General features: G+C 45.4%; 1 protein-coding gene across 1 annotated transcript in view; it reads left to right on the top strand.

Annotated features, from left to right (window-relative positions):
• Window positions 1-11,831, top strand: part of LOC126203701 (popeye domain-containing protein 3-like) — a 282,280-nt gene extending 270,449 nt beyond the window's left edge. The window contains exon 9 of the mRNA XM_049938071.1: window positions 11,523-11,831. Coding sequence (XP_049794028.1) covers window positions 11,523-11,713 — 191 coding nt within the window. The 3' untranslated portion in view covers window positions 11,714-11,831. The remainder of the gene's footprint in view (window positions 1-11,522) is intronic.
• Window positions 11,832-12,135: the final 304 nt, after the last annotated feature.

Below are 12,135 nucleotides of genomic sequence, written 5' to 3'. Positions count from 1 at the left end.
CTTAAAGTGTGGCGTAATTAACAGTGCACACAAGTTTGTGTAATAGTGGGAATACATACCTAAAAAAAAGTTGCCAACCATTGCATTGAAAGAAAGAGGATACAAATTGTTAGAAATAGCATTTCAGTTACGTTGAAATATCTAAAACAAAAATCAATCTCAGTGAGTGCAAAGCTCATGCACAACAGTACAGTGACGAAACCAGAATATTTGTATAGCACTGCTGGCCAGTAAAACTGCTACACCTGGAAGGACTGAAAACAAGAAAACATCACTTATAGAGTACAGAAGACGTATTCGTGATTACATTTGGAGGTGATATTGGTGCATAGATGGTGTGAAATGTACTGAATAGACGTGTGGCCATTGGTGACAATATCTCTAATCATGCCAAGCAATGACTCGATCCAAACTTGGATGATAGTGGTAGGTATGTAATTCATGCTAATCCAATTCTGTGCCAGAGTACATCAAGCATGGTATCTGCGGAATGGTGTTGTGCCTGCCTATGGGAAACCCATAAGAGATATAGAGACTGTACTGCCCAGTACAACAGTCGGACACCTTCTCCATGGAGACAAGTAAAGGCAGACTGGGTAACATGCGAACCTGCCTTTACTTTTTTGAGACCTCGAAGATGAGACACAGTCAGCGGCCTTAAGACGTCAGAAATGTGGTGCTGTGTAAATTTCCAGCTGCACGAACCAGAGGCGATCGTGTTGTGTACTCAGTGACACCACATACCACCATGGCAGATGATGGGCTCGGATGGCGATGTCGAACGCGGTCTGGCGACGTCAGATTTGTGCGCAGTCTTCACACACAGACACAGATACCTACATCGCAATGCCGTGTGAAGGACGGTGACTTGCCTGAAAAGACGATGTGGCAACACTCCTGTGTCCAGCGTTGCTACGTTGGGCACGCGACAGTCGGCGCGCCCCTCTCTGCTGCTGTTCCAAGGGGAGCCTCGACAGTGGTCACCGTGCTGACAGCTCGAGGTGCTACATACGGCGTCATTTCGGCCCTGTGTGTACGCGTCCTACTGTAAACAACCCCATTTTCTAACTGAAGGTACATGGCGTGACCCCACGATCGTGTGTGCCCGACCAAACAGTCCGTCTGTACTCTCGGGCGCTAGTCGCTGTTGAGACCCTGCATGGGACTGCATATGGCCCACCTCATCTCATCGATTCTGAACACGTGACCAGTGTGAGAAGAAATACTGAGAAGGATAAAATGCTGTATCGTTAGGCAAGTGGCCACTGGGATGCTTGTTTTTCTATACTGAGCTCATATGGTTGGCTTTGTAAGCTACAAACACACTGTACATTGGATTGGCAACTTCTAACAAGTTAGGCTCTTCTGTAAATTTAAAAATTATTGCAAGCAGTAAAAGTGAAGATATCTCTTGGAAGTAATCATCACAGTACATGTTCCACCTCATAGAGAATGTTGTGCTATTATGATGTGGACCTACAAGGTTCGAATAATTTGGTATGTACGAGAATCCGTATATTTGTATATATTATCTGTTTCTGTATTTTTTATGGTGGTTATAAATAGGACCACATTTGTCTTCAGATTCTCATGTCTGACGGTTATTACGTATTTTTAGCACTGAAGATGGTCACACAGTGCGCGAAATCGATCTGTAAAATAAAGGATTCCAATATTTACGACCGGATCTGCCATTTATCCAGGATGAACTGACCAAAGAGAAAGTATTAGAGAATCTTCTACTATGCAGAAAACAAGAGTATCAAAATCAACTTGTTCAGAGGTCTGAAGGAGGCTAAGGAGGAAATTAACAAGTCAGAGGCAATACGCAACAGAGAGAAAATAGCAATACCATCATTTCCACAGTAGTTTCTGACAGTGTGTCCGGATATTCCCATGTAAGAATGGTTACGTGTTGCCTCTGATTAATAGAGAATAGATGTAAATTTACTGACTGTGGAAGCAGCCGCGTGGTTTGGCGACATGAGATTATCTGCGCCGTTTGTGGTAAGTTACTTGTGGAGCAGATTGCGGGTAGCTGGTGCGCCTCAGTGTTCCAGCTGCTGTGCTCTACATGCGGGGCTCTCTGCTGCAGGGAAGAGGCGTTTCTACTGCACGTGCGCCGCCAGGTGCCGCACGGCGTTCTTCGGCTCCATGAACCACGGCGACGTCTGGGTGTGACGTGTGGGTATGCCAGCGCCCCCCCCCCCTCCGCACCCCCCCCCAAACACCCAACTATCTCTCTCCTCCCCCCACCCAGTAGGCACAGTCCTACGTGGTCGTAGTCCAACCAGCACTCTCCAGAGTAAACGGCACTGTTAGCTCAACTGTCTCCATTAGAGATCTCTGTACCATGTAACCAAACTGACGTGAAAGTGGACTCAGTTGACCTTTGTTTTAAACCGATAATTCGTGACCAGTTGTCACACGTCCCTCTGTTGAAAGTGCACGGTTAGTCACGAACATTTCTGTAGTTCCAGAAAATAAACACAAGTGGACAGATTTTTTCTTTTATTGTTCCATTCCCCTCATTCCATATGGGCGGATTGTGGGCTGTCAGAGGTACAATGTTCTACTCTTCAGCTAAGGGCATTTTCAAACAAGGATGAGATAAAGGACATGAGCATTGATTTACTATTTTAAATTTAAAAAAATCGTAAATGGACATCTAACTGCCGAAGTTCATCTAAGGGGAAAAACCACTGAAGTACTACCCTTCCGCTTAAAATCTGAAGGACTTGCATTGGGAGAAAAGTATTTCAGCAGGAGAGAATATGTTACATAGTGTTGAGGGGTTGGGAAAACTATGGAGGTGGTGGTAGATGTTCAGGTGGATAGTAGGAAGTCAGAAGTTGGGCAAGGTAGAGCATGGGGATAGATTTGGTGTGTGGATAGGGTGGTGGTAACAAGGAGGAAAGCACAGGGATGAATGGTGAGGGATAGGGAGAGAGGAGCCCTGATGTGGAGTGGGACTGGTGACAAAGAGTCAAACTTTGTAGGAGGAAAAAATTTCTGGGTGGATATCATTGTCTGAGAGAGAGAGAGAGAGTTGGTTGAAGTTACGTTCGAATAGGATATGGAGTGTACATAGGTGTAGGGATGAATAGATGTGTTTGTGAAGGCGCGGCAGCGTAGCAGAAGTGTGACAAGGGGTTACTGGAATCTAGTTTGCAGATAGTATATGAGATGCGGAGGTGTTCAATGTGGGTGAGGAGGTGTGGAAATTTCATGAGATGGGAGAGGATCCTTGTGGGGGAAGGTAAACGGATGGGGAGAGCGAGACAGAACACATGGTGTTCGGAGAGTTGGAGGGACTTATAGAACTATGCTGGAATGCAGATCCATGTAACATTTGTATAGTAGAGGATGAGTCGGATCAGGTTTTTGTAGATGTAGAGAATAGTGGAGGGATGAAAACCTCATGTCTGGTCTGCTAGTACTGTTAGTTGTTTTACCCTATAGTGGGCTTTCTGTTGCATGGTTAGTAGGTGAGGTTTCCACGTTAGCCGCCAGTCGAACGATAGTTGATATGAAATGTGTGTGAAATCTTATAGGACTTAACTGCTAAGGTCATCAGTCCCTAAGCTTACACACTACTTAACCTAAATTATCCTAAGGACAAACACACATACCTATGACCGAGGGAGGACTCGAACCTCCGCCAGGACCAGCCGCATCGAACGATAGTCCAGGATATTTTAGTGCAGTATGTAACTGCATAGGACGGTCGTAAATTGTAAGGTAGAAGTCATGGAGGCAGTATACAAAATCCCTCAAAGTTATTAACTCGCATTACATGTGCTCAAAATGGGAACCATTTGTCATATGGCAAGCGTCAATACATGTGTGCTATCCGTTGAGGTCGATGCTGCTGGCATCTGGGTCGGCGCAATGACAACGGCCTGTCTGGGAAACCTGCTCATTGGTATCTGCAGGCGACAACTAATCTGATGCTGCAGTACGGAGTATATACAGGGTGTTTAAAAAATGACCGGTATATTTGAAACGGCAATAAAAACTAAACGAGCAGCGATAGAAATACACCGTTTGTTGCAATATGCTTGGGACAACAGTACATTTTCAGGCGGACAAACTTTCGAAATTACAGTAGTTACAATTTTCAACAACAGATGGCGCTGCAAGTGATGTGAAAGATATAGAAGACAACGCAGTCTGTGGGTGCGCTATTCTGTACGTCGTCTTTCTGCTGTAAGCGTGTGCTGTTCACAACGTGCAACTGTGCTGTGGACAACATGGTTTATTCCTTAGAACAGAGGATTTTTCTGGTGTTGGAATTCCACCGCCTAGAACACAGTGTTGTTGCAACAAGACGAAGTTTTCAACGGAGGTTTAATGTAACCAAAGGACCGAAAAGCGATACAATAAAGGATCTGTTTGCAAAATTTCAACGGACTGGGAACGTGACGGATGAACGTGCTGGAAAGGTAGGGCGACCGCATACGGCAACCACAGAGGACAACGCGCAGCTAGTGCAGCAGGTGATCCGACAGCGGCCTCGGGTTTCCGTTCGCCGTGTTGCAGCTGCAGTCCAAATGACGCCAACGTCCACGTATCGTCTCATGCGCCAGAGTTTACACCTCTATCCATACAAAATTCAAACGCGGCAACCCCTCAGCGCCGCTACCATTGCTGCACGAGAGACATTCGCTAACGATATAGTGCACAGGATTGATGACGGCGATATGCATGTGGGCAGCATTTGGTTTACTGACGAAGCTTATTTTTACCTGGACGGCTTCGTCAATAAACAGAACTGGCGCATATGGGGAACCGAAAAGCCCCATGTTACAGTCCCATCGTCCCTGCATCCTCAAAAAGTACTGGTCTGGGCCGCCATTTCTTCCAAAGGAATCATTGGCCCATTTTTCAGATCCGAAACGATTACTGCATCACGCTATCTGGACATTCTTCGTGAATTTGTGGCGGTACAAACTGCCTTAGACGACACTGCGAACACCTCGTGGTTTATGCAAGATGGTGCCCGGCCACATCGCACGGCCGACGTCTTTAATTTCCTGAATGAATATTTCGATGATCGTGTGATTGCTTTGGGCTATCCGAAACATACAGGAGGCGGCGTGGATTGGCCCCCCTATTCGCCAGACATGAACCCCTGTGACTTCTTTCTGTGGGGACACTTGAAAGACCAGGTGTACCGCCAGAATCCAGAAAGAATTGAACAGCTGAAGCAGTACATCTCATCTGCATGTGAAGCCATTCCGCCAGACACGTTGTCAAAGGTTTCGGGTAATTTCATTCAGAGACTACGCCATATTATTGCTACGCATGGTGGATATGTGGAAAATATCGTACTATAGAGTTTCCCAGACCGCAGCGCTATCTGTTGTTGACAATTGTAACTACTGTACTTTCGAAAGTTTGTCTGCCTGAAAATGTACTGTTGTCCCAAGCATATTGCAACAAACGGCGTATTTCTATCGCTGCTCGTTTAGTTTGTATTGCCGTTTCAAATATACCGGTCATTTTTGAAACACCCTGTAGTTTGTCTACATGTTCTAACATGCCTGTTCTCTATGCACTGATGTGTGTCAGTTTCCTCTGTCTTGTAATTTTCGTACAGGTATCCTCTGCAACCCCATAAATGAAAAATTCTGGGTACATCTTGATCGCAACATATACAATTGTTGTTTTTATTTGTTACCTCCAGTGGGTACATTGTAACGTATTTCAGTTCGTCTGAAAAAAGTTTTGTTTTCAGGGTTTGTGTGTCTACCCTTTGGCCTCAGTCAATCAAACTACAAGTCACTGCTGTTTCAAATTCCTTAGGCAGTAGAGAACTTCCGAGCTCTATCTACGATCCATTGATTTGGAAACGACCCACTAATCTACACTCATTTTCATTAGAGACACAGTTATGTCTCGCACTCCGGACTGTTTCGTGGGCAGCGAGTATTTGTATGTTTTCCTGTCGAGAGACAGAAAATACGAGGGCTATTCCGAAAGTAAGGTCCGATCGGTCACGAAATGGAAAAGACTATGAAAATCCGATAAAGCTTTGCACAGATGTGTTGGGTAGTGTCTCTAGTATAACCCCAGTTAGCATCACGTTGCTCTTCTCATTTCTGAGCTCGCAGTGAGTGCGTAAGGATGTCTAGAAAATAGTGTCTGCCGCCAAGTACGGGGGCCTGGTGAGAAATTTCCCCTGAAGCTATGCAGCTAACATTACATAACTGTCGTGCTGTTTCGTCTTCAAGACAATTCTCAGCCGCATTCTGCAGGGGCAATGAAGATGCTCCTGCATCGTTTTCAAATGGAAATGTGAGATTACCCACAATACAGCCCGTAATTGTCTCCCTCTGAGTTTCAGCTCAGGTCACATGAACCGCTGGTTATGAAGACAACATTTCGGCACAAGACAACGAGCCGTAGGCCAGCGTAGAGAATTGGCGGAGAGCACTGGCGGCTGCCTTCTATAGCGAGGGTATGGGAAAGTTGGTACAACGCTACGATACACGTCTAAGTCGGGTCGGCGACTATGGAGATAAGTAGCTGCAAGGTGTATCTAACTGTTGCAAATAAAACATTTTTGATTTTTACCGTGGTTTCCATTTCGCGACCTATCGGACCTTACTTTCGGAATAGCCCTCGTAGTATTAGTCTGCTTTCCTATCGAGAGATAGTGATGTGAGATTACCGTAACTCAAAACTGATAACACATTCGTAAACTGTTTCAGGCATCTCAGATGTTTCCTTTTGACAATACTATTTAATTTAGTAGAGGAACTACAGGGCATTTTTATTATTCTGCATATTTGTTTTGCTATCCATTCTTTGCTGCTTTGTACCAGATCATTTACGAGGTTTTGGCCGCGCGGGATTAGCCGAGCGGTCTTATGTTCTGCAGTCATGGACTGTGCGGCTGGTCATGGCGGAGGTTCGAGTCTCCCTCCGGCATAGGTGTGTGTTTGTCCTTAGGATAATTTAGGTTAAGTAGTGTGTAAGCTTAGGGACTGATGACCTTAGCAGTTAAGTCCCATAAGATTTCACACACATTTGAACATTTTTGAACGAGGTTTTGCCTGTACGGTTTTTAGTATACTGGTAAGTGATACTCAGGAATATTTTAGAAGTTGTTTTGTCAAGTTCATCTACTCTTAGCTGAAATTTATTTCCACTAAGGGCAAACAGAATGGAAATTACAAGCTGTTGTCTTATGTTCTACAAGCATCTATTGCTTCCCCTTTTCCCCCGTGTGAAGATCGTGAAATAACCTCCTGAATTGCTTGATAGTAGTGTTGACGACACAGAATCTGCTTTCCTAATTCACCTTTCAACTTTCAATTACCTCTCTATCTTGTGGAAATCTAACTGAATCTGTGTCATTAATGTACATATTATTTTGCAGAATGGTATAGAAAGAACGAATATATTCTGATAGCACAATATTTATCACCTGGACTCTCCAATTCAGCATGTTATAGGATTTCTCACAAGCACAATTTTGCTTTCTCTTCGGTCCGTTTCATATACAAGATGCAACTGGTTTGCGATCTCAGCGACGTTTGCCACGACGTCTTCTCCTTGCTGTGAATGATGCGAGACTACAACTAACTGCGACAACCAGCTGACCTTTTCTTTTGGAATGGAGTGCAGCACTGAGGCACTCGTTCAGCGTGTATAAGATGTGCCCATCGCTTCACGCCATTGCCTAACAGTAGCAGAAAGTCATTCTGCCATTTCCCGTGTGAAATGAGAGCTCTACTGGGCATGTTCAAAAAGTAAGCCGACTGTGACCACACGAGCTTTGGTTTTTTGAAAGCTGGCAACACAGAGCGGACAAGGGGGTCCCCTGCGCAGAGCGAGCATCGCGGGGACACGGTAGTACGGAAACTCATGTTGTTGTGTCCAGTTGGGAGAAAGACGTTGCTAAGAAATCCCGTCCAACACGATCTAGATTCTGTGATCCTACTAGCGGAAGAAATAACACCAACCGAAATTTCTTCGCGAATCAAAACGGTTTACGGCAAGATTATCAACAGAACGAGTACGGTGTAGGCAGTTTACTGGAGGCAGAACAAACGTTCACGACGAACGAAGGAGTGGAGCACCTTCCATTTTGACTGATAAGTTGGTGCACAAATTCGAGGAAACAATTCGTGAAGATCACCGGTTGGCAGTGGATGAAATTTCTGAACGTTTCCACAACTTTCCAGAACTCTCTTACACGAGAAACTCGGAGAAACGCTGCGATACCGTGCATAAGATGGGTTCTTGAACAGCTGACAGAGCAGCAAGAGAAAAATCGGGTCAGAAGTGCCCGAGAGTTTCTTGAGCGACTTGAATTGAAAGGTCAGGATTTTATGAATTTTCTGTGACTGGAGATGAAACGTGAGTTACGCGTTACACGCGTGAAACAACAACACAGTTGGTGTCACCAGTACCCCATCTGCCAAAAAATTTAGAATCACAATATAAGGACAAAAAGTCATGGTCTCAGTGATTTGGGACCAAAAAGGCATCAATTTGGTAAAATTTGTGCCTCCGTGACACACCATCAATGCACAACGATATTGTGAGACCCTAAGAAAACTCTAAAGGAGCATTAAAAGCGAAAAAATGGAAATTTTGACGAGAGAAGTGTACTTGTTGTACAATACCCGTCCTCACACAGCCTTAGGCTCCAAGTCGCTCTTATTTAACTGGGATGTTTTGAGATTACATTTTCAGCACCTGCGAGCAGATGCAAAATGAGCTTCTGAAGAAGGGGAAGCAGCTGGCGGGAGAGCTCTTCGAGAAGAGCGTAAAGGAGCTTGTTCCACGGTTCACCACATGCAGTGAACGGGATGACGGTTATGTGGAAAAATAGTCAACAAGTGTACCAACAATACCGTTTTTTTTTTCAAATAAATTTTTTATAAAAAGAATGTAAAAAAAAATTGTACACTTACTTTCTGAACATGCCAGCACTTTTCACACTCTATGGAGTCATTAAGTGATGACAAACCAACTCTAAGTGACGTATAAGGAATGGCTGATGTCGGGATTAATTTTAAGTGGACTATCTGACAACAGGACGAGAGACAGAATTACAACCTGTAAGTATTCAGTAAGGCACGGCAACAGAAGAATGTGCCGGCCTGAGTGGCCGAGCGATTCTAGGTGCTTCAGTCTGGAACCGCGCGACCGCTGCGGTCGCAGGTTCGAATCCTGCCGGCAATGATGTGTGTGATGTCCTTAGTTAGGTTTAAGTAGTTCTAAGTTCTAGGGGGCTGATGACCTCAGATGTTAAATCCCATAGTGCTCAGAGCCAATTAGCCACAAGAATGCAAACCGCTGAGTACAGTCCGTTCTGGGCTCAACTAAACTAGCCAATATCTCAGTGAACGTAGTACTGCCGATTCAGAAGTGAGGTGTTTAGCGCTCCAGCCAGGATGCTTGATGAACTGTAGCAGCGAAATGTACAGCGTTGTCAAAATTTACGAGGTCGTTCCGGGATTTTTGAAAGAATTCGTTACTCAGAGGAGAGACGAGAGCAGTACGCATGAAAACTGGAAGACGAGACGGGAAACACCTGTGTGAGCAAGTGCGAGTGTACTGTAACTTGTACCTTTGTATCGACAGATAGGAAGCTAACAACTAACCAGGTTATGTCCGAACGAGTAGTTGATTGCTGAATCCCTTATGAGTGAATCCACTGAAGATTGTTTCCATTCGTCGTAGGAGCAAATACGAGAGATGTTCAAGAAGTAATGCAACACATTCTTTTTCTGAAAGCCGATTGATTTTATTCAAATACACCATGTTATTCCACACACTTTTTGTTACAAAATCTTGTTTAAAAATAATCTCTGTCTTGCTGCATCAATAGGCTCCCCAACGTCGACGTACTGTTTTCTGCGGAGTGTATCCTTCATTGGGTCAAACAGGCGGTCCTTCGTTGCTCTTTACGGTCTTTTGTTAGGCAGCGAGGAACCAGCGGGCATACATCTTTGAGTACCACAACTATGAAACGAGTGTGTCAGGACTGACAACAGAGATATGCAGTTGAGCAGAGAGGTGTTTGATTGTGATCCTTCGCATCACTTCGAATGGTAGTGTCCTCACGTTATAAGATTGCAGAAGTCCCAGCAGTGTGCGGCCGGCTGGCACGTGGAATATGAGGCAGGTTTCTGCGACCCTGTTGCGATGATGAGAGACGCCTCGCCCAACGACTCACCCTGCTTTTGTTCTCTGCCAGGTCACCTTAGACTTTCTACAACCCCTATGAATATCTGCGATACTCTGGTTTTCCGTTAAGAGAAACTCAATGACAGTTCTCTGCTTGTATCGCACCTCCATTGGAAACACCATTTTAAAGATTACGCATAGCACTGCCACCTATCAGAACTTCATGAACTACACGGGCTGAAGAGGGAATATTCCACGATGTACCTCAACAAATCCCGCATTTCTTCAACCGAAGCTGGCAGAGAAAAATGTATGGCATTACTTACTGAACGCCCACTTACATTTCAACGTCAGCTAATGCCCTTTAAATTCGTTATTTCATTCTGAGGGAACGATAAAGTATTGTTATCAAACAGCGTGTGTGACTTCCTAAACGGATACACTGCGTGCTGTGAAGACCAAAACAGAAAAAAATATTTGCTGATATGGGGATCAGTTACTTTAAATGCCGTGTAGTAACACAGCAAGCGATGCAAATGCGTTTACCAGACCATGGTAATGGAGGAATTGGCAGTGCGGCAGAAGACATCACCAGCAACATCGTAAGCTGCTGCTGGTAACATTTTCTTGCTGTTCTGCATCTGGAGATTCTGCTGCTGTACTAGCTGCTGCATTGCAAGCACTAGCGCCAGCCGCTATATGACCTCTAAACATTATAATGCGTTTTGTCTGGCATCGTTGTTCTCAGTCATCCACACATTGGCTACGCATAGTTGGCACCATCTCCCCTTGCAGTTCATCATTTTATCAGCTGACGGTGCTCTGCTATGGGCTGGAAGAAATCTATGAATTTTCATACACCATGCACTTTCCTTTTTGCTAGTTTTATCTCTAGTAGGCTTTATCAGTTTACTTTCAGGACACATATAAAGATACATTTCATTGGATTCACATAAAGTACCGTTTCTGGCGATAGAAGGACTTAATTGCTTATGATAAATACGCTATATTTCTTTAAAAATGTATATACTAATTTTTGCCTCACAATTATAAAAGGTTCCAAGTAAAAGCATGATACTAAACACTTCGTATACCACAGCACTTAAAGGTCTCCTCACATGCCCATCACATACTGACCCATTGATACCAAACTTTAGTTGCATCCACTTTCTCACTGTCTCTTTATCGTATATTAGTTTCTCTAAATTCTATAAGTCTTTATAAGTACGGTGACTTGCCTGTGACTATCTGTTGAAGAGGACTGCAGGACTGATAGCAGCAGAGGAAGAGGGACTGTAGATGCAAAGCAGTCAATTTGTAGCAAAATTTCAACAAGTTGTACGTGACTTCAATGTGCGTCCCTGTTATTGCAGTGTTCAGTGGCAGCCGTGAGCGACTGTGCCCTAAGGAGAACGGCCTGGGGTCGCTGTTGGCCAACGGCCGGCTGCTGGAGATGGCGCCCCTGCGCGAGCTGCCGTCCAGGGACCACCTCGACCTGCCGGACGTCACCAGCGGCGTCGAGCGCTGGCTGGAGTCGGCCGCTGTCGCCGCAGCTCGCAAGTAGCTCCCTCCCGCTGTCCTCTCCACAGCCACGTGCAGCTGTCAGTCACTGCATGTGGTGCCGACTACTGGTTCGACTCGGCCTCTGCCACCGCGGCTCGCAAGTAACTGCCACGCGCTTCGAATCTGGTGGCTAGATGCAGCTGTCAAATGGCGTCGACTACTGCCTCGAATCACCTGCAGTCGCCACAGCTCGCAAGTAGCTGCCGCACGCTGTACCGTCTGTGGCCAGTCGACTAGTGGCTCCAGTCAGCCGTCTTCACCACGACTCGCAAGTAGCTGCCGCACGCTGTCCCGTCTGTGGCCAGTCGACTAGTGGCTCCAGTCAGCCGTCTTCACCACGACTCGCAAGTAGCTGCCGCACGCTGTCCCGTCTGTGGCCAGTCGACTAGTGGCTCCAGTCAGCTGTCTTCGCCACGACTCGCA

This window comes from Schistocerca nitens, chromosome 9 (genome assembly GCF_023898315.1).
Source record: "Schistocerca nitens isolate TAMUIC-IGC-003100 chromosome 9, iqSchNite1.1, whole genome shotgun sequence".
NCBI lineage: Eukaryota > Metazoa > Arthropoda > Insecta > Orthoptera > Acrididae > Schistocerca > Schistocerca nitens.
The sequence above is the reverse complement of the archived record's forward strand: the minus strand, read 5'-3'. Positions and strand labels throughout refer to the sequence as shown.